This window comes from Cuculus canorus, chromosome 11 (genome assembly GCF_017976375.1).
Source record: "Cuculus canorus isolate bCucCan1 chromosome 11, bCucCan1.pri, whole genome shotgun sequence".
Classification (NCBI taxonomy): Eukaryota; Metazoa; Chordata; class Aves; order Cuculiformes; family Cuculidae; genus Cuculus; species Cuculus canorus.
The window spans coordinates 1537161-1560280 of record NC_071411.1 but is presented as its reverse complement, the minus strand read 5'-3'; the positions used below and the strand labels follow the sequence as shown (position 1 = coordinate 1560280).

Here is a 23120-nt window from a genome sequence, read left to right as displayed (position 1 = left end):
CCTCTTCCCTTTTTCTGAGGCATTTTCAAGGTTACCTGCAAACAGGGAATTCTTTTGGGATGATTGCTCTGCATTGTGAAGAAGCATCTAAGAAGAATCTTAGCAGCTCATCTGACCCCAGTTCTAACAGAGAGTTAAAATTATTCCTTCATTATCCCCAGTCCTGTGTTCTAATGTTTGGCAGTTTAATAGATCTTTTTACGTCTCTATATGTTGGGAGTGAAGGATGGATCTTCATGGAGTGACCAGGAACTTGGATACGAGTTTGAGGCAGCGGACAGTGTTGTGAAATGTTGCACAGAATAAAAGGGAAACTAAAAGTAAATATTTTCACTTCCAGTAGCATCTAGTTCTTTGGTTTCTCAAAGGGAGCAGTGTGGTGGGAAAGCACCTGATTGCTTATCAGCCTAATCAGAGGACTTCAGCAGGTTTGGTATTTGCTTACTGGAAAATACTTGAACGTTTTTCTTGATTGGGTTGTGAAGGGTATGTGCAGAATGATTTGGAGAGCGTAGAATGATGAAAATTTCAGTGTTGTGTGCACAAGGTTGGTATTTTTATAGTTTGGTATGTTCAGTCATGGAAGGGGAAGTTGGAAATAAATCATGGAATAATCATAGAATAGCCCAGGTTGGAAGAGGCCTCAGGAGATCATCTGGTCCAGCCTTTTGTGGGAAAGGGAGCATAGATGAGATTATCTAGCACCCTCTCCAATCTCATCTTGAAAATATCCAGCGATGGGGACTCTGTCCCTGGGGAGTCTGTTCCAGTCAATAATTGTTCTTGCTGTAAAATGATTTCCTCTTATGTTGAGATGAAACCTCTCCTGGTGCAACTGATACCCGTTTCCCCTTGTCTTCTCCACGTGGCTCCTTGTAAAGAGGGAGCTTCCACCCTCTTTGTAGCTGCCCTTTCAGTACTAGAATACTGTGATGAAGTTCCTCTGAGCCACCTTCTCCAAGGAGGTCCTCTGGACCTGCCCCAGACTGTCCATGTCTTTCTTAGTGTGGGCACCAGAATAAAGACCACAATGTAGAGGTATCATGTTTATGTTTACATGTCACCTCATTAGAAGTTCCTGTAGCTGAAATTGTAGGTGTTTACACTACTCGGATGTGTTGTCTTTGGGAAGTTGAGTGAAAGTCCTTCTCATGCTTTGTTAGACTGGGACTTCATTTGCATAAAATGGTTTCTGGCTATGGTTTCTTGGAGGTCTGTCATGGGTGTTATGATCTCTACATTTCTTCTTTGGTGGAACAGTCCTTGTAGAAACTACACTTAATATTTATTAGGTCACTGCCATAAAATGCCATCCACTTCAGTACATCTCCCTGTTCTGTTAGCGCTAATGTGCTGAAGTCCAGCACAAGTGCTTCATATTTTATGAATATAAAGGATTCCCATAATTATTATTTTCACCTTCTCTATTTTTAAGAGATTTAATGCAGTTGGTCTCTCATAGTGATTTGTGTAAGTCTGAGCTTTAAGGAATTAGAAGTAGACATAAGTTTTTAGGAGAATAAAACAAGATTAGTTCGTAAGCAAGTATGGCATCACTAGAATTGAAAAAAATTACAATAATCAGTTTGAAAGTTAGTTTCCTTTGAGGACCACAGAACTTACGGCTAGTTTATTGGATTTAAAGAATGATATAACAAGGAACAAAATATGTAGTACATGTCACCTTTCATTTCCTTCCACATACAGATTTAAGATATGGTTTAAGATTATTAGGATCAAGTAGGCAGTTCCTATGTATTTTCCAACAAACAAAAGGTTGACTATAAAACAAAACCTACAAAGTATTAATCAGACTGTATGGGAGGAGGAATATATGTTTTGAGTTACCATGGAGATTGTAATAGATTTTAAAAATAAAGGCAGAATAAAATGTAAGTCACCTTCTGATGTCCTTGGCGAGTGGTACCGAGACAAGCTCTGTGCACGGTGGTTTTATAATTGCTTGCTTTGTAGGAGAATTCTGTTTAGTCATTGCAGTGGGGGGGTCATAATATGTGCTTTTATTTGGGTAATTAGAAGAGAATAACTGCTTTTCTGATACTAAAATTCATAGCAAATTGGGGGTGAGGAGGATTTGGAGGGTTTTTCTGTGATTAATTTTAAATTTTTGGAGTATTTGCTGGTTTGTAGCTCCTGGAGAGCTTCTAGCACGTGCTGAAAACAGTGTCGCGGTATATGTGTAAAGTGCATGTGCAAGATTAAAACACAGGAATTTGATTTTATTGAGTTCTGGCTTAAGCCTGGCTGTGACTGCCAGCCAGCAAGGAGCCAGAGTGGGATTTACTCCGGGGAAACAAGTGGTTGACCCAGGGATGCTTTCAAAGTGTTTCTTTCGTACTGTAAACATGCTGAACTCTTAATTGCGTTAGACCAGGGAAAGAGGGTTTTAATCCAAAAATCCAAACGGAAATTTCAGAGTCTCTTCTTTGAGTTGAAAGAGGGGAGAGTGAGATGAGATCTTGGGAAGAATTGTTCTCCTGTGAGGGTGGGGAGGCCCTGGCCCAGGGTGCCCAGAGCAGTGGGGGCTGCCCCATCCCTGGAGGGGTTCCAGGCCAGGTTGGATGGGACTTGGAGCCCCTGATCCAGTGGGAGGTGTCCCTGCCCATGGCAGGGGTGGGACTGGATGGGCTTTGAGGTTCCTTCCAGCCCAAACCATTCTGAGATTCTGTGATCTGTAACTGGAGAGAGTCACCCAGGTTGTTCCAAATCTGGTGTTGTGACAAAGCTACATTTGAAATAAAGGCAAATGCCAGCGTGGTTTGATTTTAGTCTCCCAAAGATGTATTTTGAGGAAACATTGCAGTTTGGTGTTGTTTTAGTTTTGAAGAACAGTAAATTAGAGAAGAGGAAAAAAAGGGGTAGGGGGGAACCTGGCAATCTGGCTTTTTGGAGTGAGTGAGCTTGTGTACACGCCTAGAGGAAAACGACTGATCATCCTTAGTGGGTATTTATTGCAACTAAAAAGACAGTTTGTTGGATTTCATTTCATAGAAGACAGATATTTTTTTTTGTAATAGAAAAGCAAAGAACATCTGTCCTTTTGGCAGCCTGTACAACGTGGTTGTCTGTGCGGTACCAAGAAGTGGCCTTCAGTCTTATCCTGATTTACGTTACTTTCTGCTGTTTCTGTCCTTAAGAGACAGAGAGGAAAAGGTAACTAATATGTAACAATCATCATTCTTGTAATTTGAGTATTCATCTATATAACATAACACAATTATGTACAGTTTATAAGGGGAGGTAACAAAGTTTCGTGGGTGGAAGGGGTAGAAAATCAGGGTTACGATAATCAATGTATGCGCAGGTGTACTGAAAACTGCGTGGCTGGAGCGATGGAGAACGCTGGGGCACTGACCTGCCAGATCTGATCACTCCCTGCGTTGGGAAAGAAATATAAATTTTATCTTTGGAAACCACTCATGTATGTCTTTAAATGAGTTTTGTCTTAGTTTTGAGCTGTTCATGGTCTTTGGAGAAATGCACTCCTCTCAGAAATTCTGCCTGTTTCCTCACGTTTTATTGTTTAATAGAAGTTGTTGTACCATGTTTTGCACATAAAGATTGCTTAAAATAGAAGGAATACAAGGAAACAAAAATAAAGAAGTGGGGAGAGGTTTCTGCAAGAGAATCATAACTTTTCACATTTTTTGCATTCGCCTTCCTATAAATTTCATAGTGGTTTTGTTTCATTTTTAATTTAGAAGAAGAGACTTGTGCTAGCTGATTTTTCATAGATACAGCCTTGGGTTTAGTCATAAAATATTGATTAAATATAAAAAAATACTGATTGCCAAGTTTGAAATCGAAGTCTGTAGCTGTTATCACTGTACTGTATAGCAACAGTTTCTAAAGGCAGTGAAGATACTTTATGAGTGTACGTTTCCCCCTAAAAATAGCGTACTGCCTTTGAGGAAAAAATAAATAAATCCATCAGATTATAGGGAAAGTTGATTCTAAAAGATAAATGATTTTAGAGCACCCCAATGGCTTATAAACCAAATACCCATTTCTTTTTAGTGCCGATGCTCACTGCCACGAATAGCTCCAGCCTCGATGTGTTCAGAGGAGATCCAGCATGTATTACAGGAAAAGCTATTGCTGGAATAATGGAAAAGATAAATTGGGTGTAGGATTGTATTATTTCCTGATAGTAGCCACTGATGTGCAGATACCTCTGTATCGGCTTCCTGCTCATGCGGTCTCTGGTTGTTTGCCTGCCACACAAATGCTGCTGCTGCTGCTTATAGCCCCGACGGGGAAACGCTAAAGGTGTGTGGGCACGACTCGGCCAAGATTGCGCCTCGCACGTGAGCAGCTGAGAGAGGCTCTGTGGGTGCTGCGCCAGCAAGGGCAGGGATGCGGGAAGTTTGGGAACCCTAACTCTAGGGCTGAGAGGTGAAGCAGTAGCGTTGGGTGCAAGGAAATTTATTTACTTTTTGAAATTGGTGTTTGAAGTCCATTCTTTTGCTCTAAGTCTTACCCTTGGTGGCTAAGGTGGCATCACTTGTCGCAAGGCTAGGGCTCACAGAACTGATATTAATTCTTTCTTTTCCTGGGCTTTACTGAGCTGGGTGTGAATTTTGGAGTGTCCATGAGCTGAAAGTGCTTCTCATAAATTTGGAAGATCCTGAGTCCCGAGTTCTTTGTTTGAAGGGGTTGGGGTTTTTATTTCAGTAAAATGACGGTAGTCTGAATTCAAAGACCTTTACGTAGCAGGGGAAATAGTAATATCTTTTATATTCTTTACCATTTCAGCATTAGCTGTTTGATCTCAATTAAATTGCAGCTGATGGAGCAGATTTCAGTTTATTCTTTCAGAGAGGTGATGAGGAATTAATGAATGCTTGCTCCATCGTCTGTGTAGGAGCAGGCATTCGGAGAGGAAGCTGGATTGCATCCCTTCAGGAGGAAAGGGAGGCTGAGATTTAATACCTTTCCGGCCTTCCCCCACTGCTGTAGGCTGGAAGGTGCATTTGTCTCCTTCCTGTCCCCTTGTGCCCCGTTCCCTCCCTGACCTCTCTGGCAGCGGCGGCGGTTGCGGGAGCGGCACAGGAGTGGGCTGAGGAGCTGCGCGTTCCTATGCTGGCACTCGACAGCTGATGAGGGGGAGTTTGAGCTTCTCTTACATTTAATCCAGTAGTTAATAGCTTTTAATAGAATCGTTACATTGATGTTTATCAAAGATGTAAGTTATAATTATTATATTACTGCAAGTCTCTCTTTGATTTAAGAATAATACTCAACAAGTTTATTAATTAGCCTAAGCTTGGTTTATTGTGTACAGGCGCAGATACTGTCAGTGTTCTCCAGCCCAACAGTTAAAGTACCGTTAGTGATCATTATGCTGTTGCTTATTGTGGAATGATAGAATGCTTTGGGTTGGAAGGGACCTTTACAGCCCCTCTGCAGTGAGCAGGGATGTCTACAACTGGATCAGGTTGTTCAAAGCCCCATCCAACCCAACCTGGGATGTTTCCAGGGGTGGGGCAGCCACCACCTACCTGGGCCAGCGGCTCCCCACTAAGCCAGTCTAAATCTCACCTCCCCTTCCTTAGTTTAAAACCATTACTCCTTTCCCACGTGTTGTTACTGACAGCATCAATGCTTTTTTTGAGTCGGGGTGGGCCGGTACAGGGTTGAAGGCAGTCTATTTTGGGAATCCATCTGTATCTTCCGCCGTCTCTTCCTCTGTCATCCCGATAGCCTCAAAACTTGAGGGGATAGTAATAACGCCTTTTTGCTCTATGTATGACCCGCGAATCTGAGCTGCCTTGCAGAGCGTATGCTGAAGAAGCACTGAGTTACCATTTTTAGGGAGTAAGGTAGTAACGGTTTTGGTCTCAGAATTTTTGGTTTGACCTGAATAGCTCAATTTTAATTTGGAGTGCACAGGGCCCGCTACCTTCCAGGGTGAGATAAGCTCCCGCAGTGTCTCTGCGGATGAGATTTCTGCCTAGTGAGCATCTCCGGATAGCAAGGGGTTTCACTGATACAGTCAAATGGACTTGTTATTTTCTTATTATAGGGACGTGCTTGGAAACCTGCTCACAGAGGATTTAATGAGTTTCTAAAATTAAGCATAGAATACTAGCTCTTAATACTAAAAGAAAGTTAACTTATTTTCTGGGCTAACTGGGAAAACAGCTGCTGAGGTTTCTTTTTAACATTTCTGTGTGTTTACTAATAAGAAGGAAGCTGTAAAGAAACAGGCGTATGGCAGGGTTTCAGGAATGTGTTAACAGAGTTAATGGGGTTAATGGAATTGCTGTAAATAAAAACATTAGTTATGGGATATTTTGTAGAATTGAAGACATGGAAGAAGAAAATAAGACCCTAACCACTTTTATCCCCCTGCCCTACTGTTCTGGATCTCTTTACCAATTCTAACTCAGTCCAACCGAAAAAATGAATTTTCTTGGGAATAAGTGGCTGTGTAGAGGGGAAAAAATGTGATTTTATTGCTCCTGCCATAGGAAGGACTGCAGTGCGATTTGATCCATATTGTGAAGCAGAAGGTAATTCAGACAGGAATGAGCTTTGAGAAGCCAGGCTTCATAATGTGCACTCTTACTGCACTTCTGCATACGCTTGTGTCTGTGCGGTGGGAGTTCGGGAATTAGCTGGCTGAATGCTAACCATCTTTAATTCTGTTGCTGTTTTCTGGCAGATTGGGTTCTTGATGGGGCTCACTGTACGCGTGCCGGTCGGAGTGTGTGGGATGGAGACAATAGGTTCAGACAGTGAGGGGTTTTGAGATTACTTGCTGTTTTTCAGCAGCGTGTATTTCTGGTGGATTAAACTGGCTGTGCTGCCAGTGTGTTAATCTTTAATGTAATGAATGAGGGGTTGCTAATAAAAAGAGTTATTAGACTATTGCCAACAGTATAAAGGCAGTGGTTATTATGTGGGTTATTGCAAACTCTTTTGTTGTGGAACTTGATTATTGCTGTGATTTTTATCTCCATCATAGAGTTTTGGCTGAAAAATCAGACAAAACCAGGCAAAGGATCTTCTCATGGCTCATGAAGAGTTTTACTGCTGCGTCTTAAGTTTTACAAACACAGAATTGGAGAAACCTGTAGATTGAAAGGAACTTCTTGGTGTCTCCAGTACAACCTCTTCCACAAAGCAGAACCTATTAGAGTAGGTTGTTGAGCATCCTGTCCAGTTGAGTTTTGAATATTTGTGAAGATCCCACAACCTCTCTGTGCTAAAGAATCTGTTCTAAATTTTGATCACCTTAAGGGAAAAAGTTGGAATTTCCAGTGTCTGTTACTTATATTCCCATTCTGGTGCACCTCTGAGAAGAATCCAAATCCATCTTTTCTAAACATTCCCATCTGGCAATTGTATATGGTGAAGAAGTACTCCAAATGCCTCGTGTCTACTGAATAAAGCGGAAGAATTGCCTTCCTTGACCTGCTGGCTGCCCTCTTGCTGATAGAGCCTAGTATGTGGCTGTTCTTTGCTGCAAGGGCAGCGTTGCTGGCTCACGTTCAGCTTCTTCACCAGGATCAGCAGGTTGTCTTCTACAACCCTGCCTTTATTGCATAAGGTTATTTTATCCCAGCTGAGGAGGACCTTGTATTTGGAATTGCTGTGTGAGGTTCTTGTTGGACTGTTTTTCCAGCCTGTTGAGGAAGCTCCTCTGAACAGCAGCCTCCGATGTGGCGTCTGCTCCCCCAGGCATGGTGCCATCTGCAGTGTCTGAGACTGCACTCCGTTCCAGTATCTGGATGGTTAATAAAGATGGTACCCCGAGGGGTGCACTAGGGACCAGCCACAAGTTGACCACCCTGTGAGCCTGGCAGTCCCACCAGCTTTCTACCCAACTGCCAGTCCGTTTGTCCAATCCGTATCTCTCTAACATGGCTTATAGCGCGTGCTCTCCAGGAGAGGCACCCTGGCTGACAGGACAGTTATCTTTTTTGATCTCAAATCTTTAAACTTCACAGCTGAGATTCTCTGTTTTCTGGCGCCCCTTTCTCTTCTCCTCCACCTGTCAGAGGTGGAAACCACGCGCGTTCATAAATGCAATGACAAGTTGCATTGATAAAGTTAACAACAAAGATGTAGGACTTCTGCAGGCATTCACTAACCCTCCCTTGGCACTGTGATTAAAGAAATGAACAGTACAGAATTAAACGTAGCATTTACTAAGTGGTTTGAAAACAGATGAACTGATAACAAAGCAGTTGAAAATGGAGAGTTGTTATTCTGATGCGCTGCTCCTAATAGGGCCTGCGGGGAGCTGCTTTTGTCGCTGTGTTATTCACTGTCCTCGTAATAGGAATCGGAAAAAATTGGCATAGGCTCATAAAATTTGCTGATTATGCAGAAGTAGAGAGTTAAATAATGATTAGTTCAGAAATGGTCCAGTGTCTGTCAGATACTTGGCTCATCTGAGCGGCGTCTATTCTAATACATCCAAATATAGAAAGGACCTACAGATGGTGTTTGTGTCCTGAGGTGCAGTGGAACTTAATGTGATGAAACATTGTTAGGGCTTCCCAATCCAACAGCAGCCTCCTCCCTGCTCTGATAGCTGAGGGGGGAAGACTCTTGCCTTTATAGGCGGGGGGTCATCTGGGGTGGGCAGAGGAGGAGAGTCCTTGAAAATCTCTCTGTATAGACTAAAGGAGGTGATTGTGGAGCATGTGCAACTGGTTCCACAATGTCCTCTTCCGCATAGATGTGGAAAAGCTGGAAGGATTCAGAGGTGATATGCAGTGCTTGAGTTTTGCAAGGCGAGGATTGATAGGAGGGGGAACAGAGAGTGGGAGGGGAGGGCCTAGAATAGACCCTGAGGTTCCTTGTCTTCTCTTGAGGACAGAAAAGTTGATTGACCCGGGAGAGCCAGGGCACGTCTCCTGGAGAACGTGTGCTATATCTATCCAGCTAATTTCTAACTATGGCATTTTCAACATGGGTTTGTCTTGCCTGTTATTAAAAAAAATGTCTAACAGTGCATGTTTTGCAACTTCTGAAAGTTCAGTACTGTTAAAGACTTTTTCTTAAGCCTGTGCTGAATCCTCTTACTGCTTGTTATTTCTCATTCTACTTGCCATAGAGAGGGAAAACAGATTATTCCATTCTTCTTTCATGGAAGTTTTTGATTTAAATTGTTTTCCTAATCCTTGTCATTTCTAGACAGCGGAACAGTCAAACCAAATCTTAAGAACATGTCATGTCTTCTGGATATTTTCATTATTGCTTTAAAGAATTATGTGTTTTATCCATACATTTTTGATGTACAAGGTCCAGCACAAAAAAAATGAGACTGTGCCTGTAACTTTTTATTTAACAAATTAAGAAAATCTACTGTGATCACCTTCAAACTAGTTTCCTTCTGAGCTGACACACGGCTGCACACGGTGCTGCCAATGTTCCAAGCCATTCCACAAAACATTTTCTGAAAGGCTACTGAGGATCTCTGACAGGTTTGCTTTCATTTCTTCTGCTGACAAAAAACGGGTTCCATTGAGCACTGCCTGAGTCTCTGGAGTCTCTTCACTGTCAGCCTCAGTCAACAGATGAAAAGTTTCCATTGCAGATTTCTTCAGTTTCACAAGGAGGTTGATGTTCCCTCACTGTTCATTCTTGTCCACTGACATTTTCCAGCCCAGGGTAAGGAAATGTCTCTATTTGAACCCACGTCCACTTGTACCGAGCGAAGCGATCGAGCCGAGCCCTGTCTCACTGTGACAGGTCAGGACGTGTTCTGTCACCATCTCTGTCTCTCCTGTCCCACTCTTGATTCCCAAGGTTCGGTCTCAGGTTTTGAGCGTCAGACTTCGTGTGATAGGTAAATATATAAAATTGTGAATATTTATTCAGACGAACTGTTGAAGTCCGGTGAGGAGCTTGTCCATTTATGACTTGTGAATGGGTACATGGAGGAAGGTTTCAGGTAGATGATTGCTGATTGAGGGGAGTGAATCTCTCAATCTGTCAGTTCTGTCTGTAGAACAAAGTCCAGTCTTTAGAAACCAAAGCCATGCAAATTCAGACTAGAAATGAAGCCACGTTTTAATAATTTGGTTACTTAACAATACATTAATAATGGAAAGCAGTCTCTTCCCTATTACTGATGTCTTTCAAACAAGACTGGCTTGTCTTTTGAATGATCTACTGCCACATTATCTTGGAGGAAGTCTGTTGCAGCAGGCTGGGAGCGAGTTTCTGTGGCATGTGCCCTGCAGGAAGTCAGGCTGGATAATCACAATAATCCTTTATAGGCTTGGAATTGATGAATCTTTAAATCTGTTTAGTCAGGACCAGCTGTGTTGAAAAACAGCATTACTAAGATACAAAACCCAAGTGCTCAGAAGTGGATATACTGCACTGACATGTTTTATGTTCTTTCAGGCAAGAGAATTGTATGCAAAAGCCTAATAGAGTTTTAGGAGTCTCTCTAGTGATGTCTTTCAGAGATGATATGCTGATTCTTGTACCCCTCTAAACATATTCTTTGTGGGTTTTGATGGCGCTTATCTACTAGGCAAAGGCACGCTTTTCAGCTATTTATATATAAACTGTGGAAAAGATTGACATTCACTACTTTTTTGGGGCTTACTTACGTTTCAAACACGATAGAGAGCAGCAGATATTTTGGATATCTGTGAGTGGGAGACCACCAGCAATCGCTCAGATGCTGTGTATAGGTGTAAGGGTGAGTCAAGAGCCAGTTCTTTTGCTTTCGGGACGGTACTGATTTGGCAGTTGAGATTCAGCAGTGTCCTTGAGGGTAATGCTTTGCCAGATGTGCTGTGTTTCACTCAAGAAATGATGCTGACATACTGCTTGACTGGTACTTATTAACTGGAGTTTTTAACTGTTATGTCTAAGCTGAGTGTTAGCTTGTGTAATGATATCTTCCTTCTTCCCTTTGGTTTTCCTCTACGGAGAATGCTCTTCCATTTTAAGCAGCAGTGAAAACACCTCACTTCTGTCTCAGAGGTGACCCTATGTAAAATAGGGGAAAAAACCCTCAGTATTCCACAGTAACATTTTGATTTTTTTTTTTTATAATAATGAGATGCCCTAAGTGGGAAAACACGTTTCTGTTCTGATGTTCTTAGGGTCTTTGTTTAAAATCTGCAGTTGTAACAGCTGACAGCAACAGGTCCATTGCAAATATTTGCAGTGTTACTGTCACACACATGGAACAAACACTGAAATTGAAGAGATTTGAATTAATTCTTTATCTTTGGAGTTGGTTTTTATTGCAGCTCTACCTCTCACCTCTTAATATTTTAATTTTTTTATTTACCAAAAGCGTGCGTGTTTTACAGAACAAGAAAAACCAGGTATTTGGAAACAGCCTTTATTTGTAATTCACATCCTACCTGTGTGTTCTACTACTTCTCTTTGTGATTTGGTTTAACTACTAAATTGTAATTTCTCTTTCTAGTCCTGCTGTATTAGGAGGTGGCTCTGAGCTCAGTGCTGGAGGGTACTGCTAGGCTGCTCTGCGTGTTCTGTCATAGGGCGAAGGAGCTTATCTTTAGCTCACATTTGAATCAGTTATTGTTTCACCACTGTTCTTCCTGCAGCCATATGTGCTGCTACATTTACTGTCAAGGCAGGAGAAATTACTTGTTTATGTAAGTCATACTTTGATGGATCAGACTCTTCCTAACAATCTTTCTGGCTGTTCTGAAACCCAGACCGTCTTGTTGCAGCGCGTCCAAGTTGATGGCACTGTGCATTTCCGTCTGCCATGAGCTGGAAGCAGCTTCCCTAAACACACAAGAACTCTGCACCTAAGCTCAGCCGGCACCGCCTGCGTGGTTCAGAGATGTTGGTATCAGCAGGGCTGCCGAATGACACGAGCTTGGCTTTTATTTTTGACTTATTGACTTATTTTATTAGTCCTTGACCTGGCAGCCGAGGGGAAGGCTCCAGCCAAGCGGTACCAGTCGTTGACACAGCTCATCTCTCTCTTTAGGAAAAATGTTGTTTGTCACGTATCAACATTAAAATCTGAACTTGAATGCCTAAGAAAGGACAGTTAGCTAGGCAGTAGGAACAGTTGTTGTTTTAAGCTTGTGGATCCCATGACCTGCCCCTTATTCCTCCTTCTGTCATGCTCTGAAGTAGGAGTATCATCAATGGTTTGCATAAGTGAGAGCTGTGGCTCTGCATTCGTTTTCCTTTTCTGTAATAGCAGGGGGGGCAGACAGTGTGCCGGAGACACAAAGGAGCATCACTGTAAAGCATGATGCGTCTATGAGTTTGCAGAGATTGAAATAGCTCTGAGAACCATAAAAGGTGGTTATTCTCGGTGAGGAGGAAATACTCCTGTATAAGAGAATTCCAGCGTTCATTTTCTCACAATTTTGTATTTAATACCTGATGTTTGAATAAAAATAATCACATTATAATGCGGAACAGAAACAGGAAATTTGAAAAGCTGAAGATTTTTAAGTTAGGAGATCAGTTTGGGTGATTGAATTACCTTCCAAAAAAAATCTGAACTTAGAAGTAAAATGTAAATAGTTTCACCCCTTCCTGGTCTTTATTTTTTTTAAAAAAGAATTGTGTTGTTTTCTGAACTTGGCCAAGTATTTATTTGATATAGAGAAAGACCTCCAGGATGGGTTTGAGTTGTGTGAAACGTGTGTGAAAGGGTAGAAATGTGTTGATTCTCTGATAACGTTGCTCGGGACACCGGCTCTAATCTTCCCTCGTAAAATGTTGTCCTCTGCTGGGCAGTGGTCTCTGATTTTGGAAGCTTATTCAGTTAAGGTTCAGTATCAGAATTTTCTGGTATTTCAGGGAGGTATTCTTGCTTTTCATCTTGCTCTTTCCTCCTCTCTTAAAAAGGAGATTAGCGTTAATGTTTTCAGCGTGTGTGAAGCAGTTGTGATTTTATCAGTGGTGTTGGTTCTCTTGTCCTGCCCTGACAGAAACATGAATCTTACACTGAAACCCAAGATGGACTCAGGTTTGTATCAGGAAAAATCTGGTGAAATTCTGTCCAGTAAGTGTTGCTAATGATATTGCCAACTAGTTCTTTAAAGGCTAAATATTATACAATAAAAACAGAATTTCCATGTTGTTTGCTGACTCCAAAACAGATTTTTGTTACCAAAAGCATAAACAAAATGATAGATGCTGTCAGAGATTAAGCCATGAGAAACCATTATGGTTTTTGCCTTAGAACTGTTCCTCTGAAGTTGAAATGGTCTCTTTTGGAGGAGTGAAATTTACTGGAACCTGTCTGTGGGAAGCAGAGCTGAAATGCTTTTGCGGTTGAACAATATTGAAATGTCTTTACGTTTTTAAATTTGCATGAGAATTATGTAGTTGGAAAACTGTTGGAATACATTCAGCCGGTTTCTTTAGGAATTTACAGAAATGTTGCAGGACAAATGGTGGCATCGTGCCCAGGATCATTAATTACAAAATGCACTGATCGAACTGGTCTGCGAATAATGGTCTGTGTTCTGAATTTTATTGTAAGAATAGCGTCTGTTTTGCTTGTGGTTTTTTTCCACAACGTTTTACATCCTCCTAATGCAGCTTTAAAGCCTGGCTCCTGGCAAAATTGTCTCTGACATAATGGACTTGTGTTGCATGACCTGCATGAACATCCTAAAAGAGGCAAAGAATTGTTAGAAACATTTAAGATCAGAATCATGGAATGGTTTGGGTTGGAAGGGACCTCAAAGCCCATCCAGTCCCACCCCTGCCATGGGCAGGGACACCTCCCACTGGATCAGGGGCTCCGAGCCCCATCCAACCTGGCCTGGAACCCCTCCAGGGATGGGGCAGCCACCACTGCTCTGGGCAATCAGGTGTGTGTGGAGGAGGATATTAATTTTGCGCGCTGTGTGACACTATGAGAGAAGCTGGAAAAAGGATGAAAGCATCAGGTTATACACTTGAACTCCCTTGCATGTGAAGTTCTCCATTAAGTATATAAATAGCCTTGAAAGAGCAGATGTTTCACTTAAATGCAGTGGAAATGCTTTGGGGAGAAAGTGTTTTTCATCTTCAGAATTTGGCACACCAGCACAAGGCACTGCTGAGGGGAAAATATTTATCTGACAGCACTTGTTATATACTGTAGTCAGTTTGAATTTCTTGATTGATATTTATTATGCAAGTTATAATTTAGACAGCTTGACTACTGTTAATTAGTGTGAATGTTATTTATTAATGTACCTTCTAAGAAACATATCATCGTGTTTATTCAAAGTGAAAACAAAAGCACTTTACTCTGCTTTAAAACTGATGGGAAAGGTAATATAATTTCTCTATCGAGCAGAAAATGACCTTAAAATACTGATTTATGGGGGGGATTTATTGAATTTATGAAAGAATATAGCCATTTAGTCATGGGTAGGAAGCTTTCTTCTGAATGTTTTAAGTTCTTTTGCATTTAAATAATGGTTAAAAGGCTACTAAAAGTATGAAATATAGGGGCTTCCTCGCTTGTTCAATACTGGTTCAGTTTCTTTCAGAGCAAAATGTTGTCATTTATTACCTCTCTGACAGGTAATCCTGCCGGTTAATATTGAATGCGTGTCTTCCTCAAATTCCTAGATTTATGTCATTCTCAGATGAAGGCTGCTCAGCTTCCCTCTTTCCGATACATCAGGGGAGAAGTGGCTTCTGCTGCACTCCAAGACACTGATTCCAGCAGGAGGCACTTGGATGACTAACAGAGGTGGCAGCAGGAGGTTGGAAGTTCTCTTTTAGCCAGATTTACCGATATTCCAACCTTTATGGGACCAGAACTTGGGGGGGGAAAAAGTAATATACTTGCATGAAGATAATCAGTTCTCCCGGGGGAAGACCACGTAATTGAGCAAATGCATTTTGGGACGTGAAGTATGGTTATGATTGTGGATTTTATGACAAGAGGGGACACAAGTCTACAAGGAAAATGGGAGATAATGTGAGAGGGGAATATCCAGTAGCAATTTTAGTTCTGCTTATGGAAGCTCGGTCACTGCTGGGACCTCATATTTACAAGCAAGGCTCGGCAGGTTGGGAATGCGAAAGCCAAAGGCATCCTTAGCTGCAGCGACCTCGAGATGGTACGAGCTCCGGATCCTGAGGAGAGGGACCAGGGCGAAGAGCAGGATCACAACCCTGAACTTTGAGAGCAGACTCTGACCTCTTCAGAGGTTTGTCAAGAGACATAACAGAATTACCAGCTGCAACAGTCAGCTATAAGTATGTCAGAGAGGTTTCTTTTCCCCCTTTGGGTTTACAGACCTCTCCCCTTCACTCCACTCATATTTCTTTTGAAGTTGTGCTGATCTTATTCAGACGGGTGTTTGGGGCCTCGTGACGGGGAAAAGGAAGCCTCTTTCATGTTCTTGGGCTCACCCCTTACTGTATTATCTGCCAGAAGCTTAACTTAGGTTGGTTTTGGTTTTAGAGCAGATCAAGTAATTGCTTTCTGTTTATTGTAAACAATATTGTTTCTGTTTATTTTATTTGAGAGATAATCCAGTTGTTGCTTTGCTGTACAAAGTTTCTGCTGAAGCACATTAAAGGCTCTCAAGTAGAGGAGGAGGTTAGCACGAGTTCTGCACAAATGACTTTCGGAGAAATAATGGGAATAATGAATGATGCAGAGTGTTTGCATAAATACTGCTGGTTTGAGAATGCCCACATAAAATCAGCTTTTGGGTGATTCAAGACTTCCTATCGCAGGTCTTATTTTTTTGGAAATATATATATTTCTGCAACTCGGGGAAAGCCAGAATTCTTGTAGTTTCTAGTTGGATTGTTGCAGAGAGTGGCAAGAAACCTTTTAATGAAGTTACTTGATGTAAATTCAGTATATCTTTTCAGTCTTGGCTTAATAATTTCACTGTTTGGAAGAAGCATATGGACATAATGGATCAACAAAAAAGTTACTGTACTATTTAGGTATGGGATGCAGATACATCCTTTAATCTAATTATAAAGGAAAGGCTTGTAGCAACATCTCTGCTTATCTTGTAAAGGCTTTATTTTGTTGTTTTACTCTGCTTTTGATTTCTTTATTGCTGTTCCATCATTCTTTTTACCACTTAGGTTTTCCCTTTCTCATGTGTCAGTATTTTAAACTATTTTAGATGTTTTCATTGGCAAAAATCTGAAGAATTTACTACTAACAATGTGAGGTAGTCTTTTTCTGTTGCCGTAATTTGCTCTGCTTTAATACACACTGTAAATTGAAATGCCCTCTGTGAATACAGTGGAAAATCCATTTCAAACAGATTTGTATTAAATAATTTTTGTTTGAAGCAAGAAGCTATGAATATTCATGGGAGAGAATAAATGCTGCGCATGTTAATGCATTCTTGCTAATAAATAGAGAACTTCAGGGTAGAAGAATGGAAATAAACCAAACCTGAGGTGCCCTCCTTTCTCAATCTGTGGCTTGTCTGAAAGACTGAAGATGTGCATTGAATATTCAGTCTTGTGCTGTCAAAGAAGACTCATGGAAACTCCAGGATGGTATCACAACCCTTTGTACAATGTACTTTGTAGTTTCACTTGGGAGACGTTGAGATTAATTTAACTTTAGTCTTGCCTCATGTTACTCTTCCCTGTTTGTTTTCTGTATTTTTTAACTGAAAAGCCATTTTAGTTCTGTGTTAGACCAGGACGGGATGTCCAGGCAGACGTGTAGAACACAAGAACATGTGCAAGTATAAATTGTGTTCTCAAGTTCCTTTGCTTTGCTGAGGGTGCCCGTCTTGATACCTGTTTGCTATGCACATCTCCCACACAAGTTTTGCTTTGGTTCCATTCCCTATTCCCAAGATCCTTGTACTGAGCAGTAAAGCCTGACCTTTATCCTCAACGGGCACTTGGTGAATTCTATCAAATTTGATAGAAAATGTTTGAAGTTAAAATGGTGAATATATTAATATTTTGGGAAAGATTAAACTACAGATATTGCACAAATCTATAAATTTCAAGAGAGCTTCACTATAAAATAATTTCCTTAATTGAGAAATCCAGACAAAACTGAAAAAGGCATGAGTTTCGTCATTTTTTTTTCCAGCTTTGCTATTTCCTTTTGTGTGTTGATGATGCTTGCAGGCTTTAATATCTAATTTAGATTCTGTAATCCTTAACAAGGAACCTGGGAAAAGTTACTCACGAGCTTTTATAAGGAGGGTAATGTTTTGTGCTCCTCTCCCCCATTGCAGCCTAAGGCGATTCCATAGGAAATGACTTAAGGGACTACTTTTGATAGGCAAAATCCTGACTTCTTTACAATAATGTAATGACTATAAATAGGTCGTCTTTATCAGGGAACGCAGGGACGGGACAAGGGAGAATGGTTTTAAGCTGAAAGAACGGAGATTTAGATGAGGTATCGGGAAGAAGTATTTTCCCATGAGGTTGGTGAGGCACTGGCACAGGTTGCATAGAGCACGTGTGGATGTCCCATTCTTGCCTAATTTCCTTATTTGATAGTCCCAAGCTTGATTGTCTTCATCTTGTGTTAGATGAAGTTAAAACCTCTTCTTGTTCACCAAAATAGCGTCTAAAAATGGTCATTCCCTGTGCCTACTGTCTTCTTCAGCTTATAGAGGACTTATTTTGGACCGCATGTAGTCAGAAAACCTAAACACAAATCTGGTCATTTTATACTTAAGCTATGTGTGATTATCTTCCTAGAATAGGTATTTTCAGCCCTTGAAAGGTGTGTCTTCAGTTGGATCTGTGGTCTGTGTTTCATGTTTTCAGGTAGGACCAGAAGCAGCGTTGATGCATGGTTGAAAGACTGTGCATCTTTTCATCTCAGAATTGATTGATAAGAGCAGCACATAATTCCATCTGTGCTCAACCTACTTCGGCAAAACAGATGTGCAGGTTCAGAGGCATGAACAAATTCCTGATCAAAATGGAGGGCATTGAAATCTGTTTTCCTAAGTCATGCAGATCTGTTTATCTTGTAGGAAAAGGAGCTCAAGTAAATGGAAGTTCTTTATTCGTGTTATCCTTTGCTTGACAGTATCAGACTTCCCTTTTGGGGGCTTCCCATCTTGTTATTTCCTGCAGGGGGAAAACGTGTTTCTGTTTCTGTCATGGGGTTTGGGTGGGTTTGTTCTGTCTATATTTGAAGAATACTAGTTCTTTTGGAAAGGATTGCAGTGTTAGTTGTTTAGGTTTTGTTGGGGTTTTTTCTGCTTGTGGTGATACTGTGGGGATTTTCTACTGTCTACGGTAATTTTATTCTTTTAGAGTAATTTTGCAGGTGGATTTTGTTAATTGCTTTAGAGTGCAGATAATGAATATTCATATATCCCTCCCCCCCCAATTTAGATACCTGGGTAAATTATAGTAATTGAAATATCAAATATATTAAAAGTGATTTTCTGTTGCGTTGAATCATTGTTGCTAACTCTTCAGAACCATTGTGTTGGCTGCTGACAGAAAACTAACCTTTTCATCTCTCCATTACTTTAAAACTTTGAATTTATCACATTATTGGAATAAGTGATCTGTTCCGCACATGGCAAATCCTCTATCTACAGCACTGGGTTCCATCAGAAAATGGACAGCCTAGCAGATTGAACCTAAGCTTTAGAAATAAAACCTTATTCAGTTTAAAGAGCATCATTAACACTGCTTTCTTGATATAAATATTTTAAAGCTTGTGCAAACTGGATTAATGTTCCTGTAGGGTAATAAAATGAAAATTTGGTAACTTATTAATCTCTTTCTTTCTCTCTTTCTCTTTCTTCTTCCTCACGCTTTCTCTTTCCAAACTTATTAATCTCTGTCTTCTCTCTTTCTCCCTCCCCTTCCTTCCCTCCCTCCCTTCTCTTTCTTTCTCACTCTCTTCCCGAAAATGTGCCTTTACAGAAACATAAGGTAGATCTTTTCTACAAGCTGCGCCATGTGATGAATGAGCTCATTGACCTGCGCAGGCAGCTGCTCTCAGGGCACTTGACGCAGGATCAGGTGCGCGAGGTCAAGAGACACCTCACAGTCAGGCTGGACTGGGGCAACGAGTAAGTACAGGTACCGCCTGGGTACTCTTAGTTCTAATTTTCTTCAAATAGCTTTTCTTAACAACAACAAATCAGCTTTTTCCTTTCAATAGTACATGGATGCAGGGAGAACGTTTCATTGTTTGGAAATCAAATATAATTTTTGTAGTGGGTTCATTGCATAGTTCTTCTAATATTACTATAAAATGAACTGTTTGATTATTAATAGGCCTTTTCTAAGGCTATTTGTGCTTTTGAGAAGTTCAAGTCAATGGCTATTGGGCCTGGGGGTGCCTCTTTGTAGATGCTACAGTCCCATTTGTCAATTGAAGAATTGTTTTAGTGGTTGATGCAATAACTGGAGAATCTCACTGTCAACAGAGCCATTGCAGCTGAGGCTGTAATATTTAGACTTTCTATGTAATTATAATCCATAGTCTATGTATGTGGCTGTTGATGACGTTTCTCAGGTGTCTATAGACTCCCCTGAGTCCGTTCCACAGTGAATTTGTGGAGAGATTTTTCTAGCGGCAAAGGCGACTGTAATTCAGGTAGAAGCTGAAGTGGTAAAAATGTGCCGTTAGGCAAAAAGTAGCCCTTCACCTGCATTGGTTTTGTGTGAGAGGTAATGTGTCGGACAGGTAAGTTGTGTATGACATGCATGTGACCTTCCCAGACGCAGTATCACCCTGCTCGGGCATATAGCGACCGCGTCTCACCTGGGAGATTATTCCTGATTAGCATACAGGAAGGAGGAGGAATTCTGTAAGGTGGCAACTGAGGAAGAAAGGCAGGTGTTTGTCAGTCCCGTGTCTTAGTCCCCAACTTCAGGACTCCCTCTGAGAGACGCGAAGATTAAACTGTCCCCCACGCTGCATTTCATTTCTCTCTTGTTGAAAGCCAGCTCTGACGGACACAGACTAACAGATTGCCTGCTCTGCACTGCAGAGTTACAGGTAGTTTCTGTTATCAGTCCCGGGAGAGTAAATGGGAACTAAGAGACCATTTTTGAACATTATTCCTGGGCATTTTGCTCAAAGAGTACATGGATGAAAATAGCTGCAAGAAAGTTGTACTTAAAAAAAGATGAGCAGAGTAGAAAGCGGTGCAGCAGTGAAGAGAAGAGGTTGTGCAGTGAGGTGGCTATAGATAAATCTTCTTTAAATAAACATAAATTCATTAAAACTATAAAGATGACTCTAGTGCATGACAATTATGGAGAAGCATCACTGAAATCGGTAAATATAAATGTGTTAATGATTAAATTCATCTGCTCAGGATGCATATTTAGGGGGAAAAAAACCAGTTCTTCTTACTACTTCGGAACAGTGGCCAACCTGCCTGGAGAAAAATGTACACGATACCCCAGCAATGTGCAGTTACACTGAAGAGGCCATCGATAAAAGAACTGCGTAAAAAGGCATATGACGGAAAATATACTTAATTAAATCTTTACACCATGCAGTACTCCACTAAGTATCTGGGCGCTTCAAAGGTTTTTCTACTTCATCAGTTTTTCCCACAGGATTTCTGGGAGAGTTCTGTCAGTTTATTGTGTCTTCCCTCACTGGGTTTTATGATGAAACTCATGACCATGTCTTGATCTGTTAAAAAAACCTAACTTTTAGTAGTGCTTAGAATAGGAAACCAGAAATAAACTTTTTTATTAAGAACCCTGTGTGTAGATTCTGGAGTGTTTTGCATCAAAACCATAAGAAGGAATCTGCCTTGGGGAGCTTCTGTCTGAAATGTGAACGCTCCACAGCAAAAAAAAGCTATTGCGTGGTATTTGCAGACCTTATTTACCAGAAAGGCAGGTGAAGAGTTCTCCAAAGTAGTTCAACTTAAAAATCAGAGGTCATCTTAAATGATCTCCAGGATTGATTTTTTCAGATTTATCTAATATCCGTCAGGAGACTAATAGGAAGCATCTAAGATTCTGAGCATAGTACTTTCCCTTTCATACTGAGGAAAGACACTTCTCTATAAACGTGGGATGGATAACTCTTTTTAGGCTTAGAAAGAGTAGGGGAGGAGGAGCCACCAATACTTAGCGATTTTAGAGAGAGAAAAGCCACAATCAAGATGAGTTTTTAGGCTTATGTTAAGGTTTTAGTCAAAGGCTGTACTTTTTCATATAAAAAGTTACTAAAATCATTGCATTAAAGTAAATATTCAAATAGCAGCAGTGAATTTTGCACAGAAAGATCTGCAGATAGCCGAAAGTTACAACTGAATGTTTAAAAAGAAAAACAGGGGAAGAAATGTTGGAAATAAATCTTTCACGCTGACATACACATAAAATGAGATACTGTTGCAAAAAGCCATGGTCTTTCTCTTAGCACAAATTGCAGTTGGAAAGCTGTTGGCAGTTGCAATATTAGTACCTACTACTAACGTGCCGGAGGGAGTAGTGTGGTTCAGTGAAGTGACATAGTCTCAAAACTCAAAAAGTCCTAAATTGCAGAGCTTGCATCCCTAGAAGATTTTTTTTTTTGCTGTTGAATTGCCTTACCCTCTTGTTGTATTTTTCTTTACATAAAAGGAATAGTAATCACTTCTTGGTAGCATTTCAGTACTTAGCTTAAAGTTTGTAAAGTGTATTTAGAGAGATATGTGTCCAATGTACATGTGAGGCTATAACATCTGGAAATCTGTTGGAGGAGTAAAGATATTCTTATTGCAGTCGCTGTTGCATCAAAGGTGATCAAAGCAGGAGTGAAGAATTTAAAGGACCATCTTGAAATGCCTTTAAAAAGGTTGCTGGAAGAATGGTTGCCATTTCTGTCTAAATGTATATTTTCCCTGTGCTGAATATACCTGTAGTAATGATTGAATAGGGATTAGAACTGTTAGGAACTGTCTTGCATGTCAGTCTTGAAGGAAAACCTTAATAACCACTCTCTGTAATCTGATACTTCCACGCTCAGAAGCATTTGCTGCTGTTCCCTTTAATCGGTTCCTTACCAAGACTGCTCACCTTCATTTCATCAGCTTCTTTGGAAGAAATAATTTCCTGTGTAGCCTAACATCAGTACTTCACTAATTTCATTATAGCTCACAGCCCCTGTATACAAAATAACTTAATTCTGCCAAAGAAAAGCATCAAATTATATTAGCAAGTCTTAATTTTCTAACGTTTTTCATATGTTTCATTTTCCATGGATTTCTGTGTTGTACCTCCTTCAAGGTCTTTTTTAAAAGTCTACTCGTAGTTTACATGAATCGCTGTCACGATCACTTCCTTTCCCTTCACCACCTTTATAAATGTATTTGCGCAAGAGGAATATGAATGGTATTAAATGAGGCTTTGATGTAGTCGGAGAAGGAAGGGAAGTTGGTGCTGCCAAATTAAAGCTGAAAAGAGTCAAGATAAAGTGTGCGGTTTTGGAGCAAAGAGGGTGAGATCGCACACACTCTGGAGATGTGATGTGTTCTCTCCCAATCTGTTCTTCAAGGTTGGATGTGCATCTTGAAGCCATTTTTTTAGTCAAATGACATATTTCTGCAAGGCACTTCTAGGAAGAGTTGTACTGACCTGTGGCTTTATGAATTCTAAAATGGTGTTGCATTTGTATTATAAATAAATGAACTTGTTAGAAATTAAGATTGTTGTTTGAAACTACCGTTAAAACCAGGTTAATTTTCTCTAGAAACCCATTTAACCTGAACTAGAGTTGTACGCTCCTCCCTTCCAGTGTTTAGGTGGTAGGATTTTTGCCTGTCGACTGGTCTTTGGATTACTGGAGAAAACAGCATCTCAAAATTTTGGATGGTGGTTTGGTTTTCTTTTCCCCAAAGAATGGAAAGTTCTGAAGCCTTCTGTGTGGCAGAGGAGGAATAGCTAAATGTCATCGCGGCAGGCACGTGCTGTCAAGAAGTCATCGATAGGCTTGGGAATATTTAGTAGGTATACTTGGGAAATGTTTTTGGAGGGCAGAATGGAAAAACACATGAATTTGCTTGGAAAAGACAGTATTGTGGAGAGAGGAGCTGTCAAATAAACAAACCAGCACGTTATCTAATTGTTAGGCGTGCTGTGTGTTGGAGGAATACTGCTTGGCGGCTGCTGCTCTTGTATTCCCCCAGCGCGGGATAATAGAGGGTGGAAGCGGGCATTGGCTATCGCTGCCATTT

The 23120-nt window shown here is 40.8% G+C and overlaps 1 protein-coding gene across 15 annotated transcripts in view; it reads left to right on the top strand.

Annotated features, from left to right (window-relative positions):
* Nucleotides 1-23120, top strand: part of DOCK3 (dedicator of cytokinesis 3) — a 167978-nt gene that overhangs the window by 35459 nt on the left and 109399 nt on the right. For 14 of the 15 annotated variants that reach the window (XM_054076517.1, XM_054076509.1, XM_054076516.1 and 11 more), the window contains exon 6: nt 18856-19004. The exons of the other annotated variant lie outside the window; for it this stretch is intronic. In XM_054076517.1, the coding sequence (XP_053932492.1) occupies nt 18856-19004 (149 nt within the window). The remainder of the gene's footprint in view (nt 1-18855; nt 19005-23120) is intronic. 15 annotated transcript variants of the gene reach the window in all.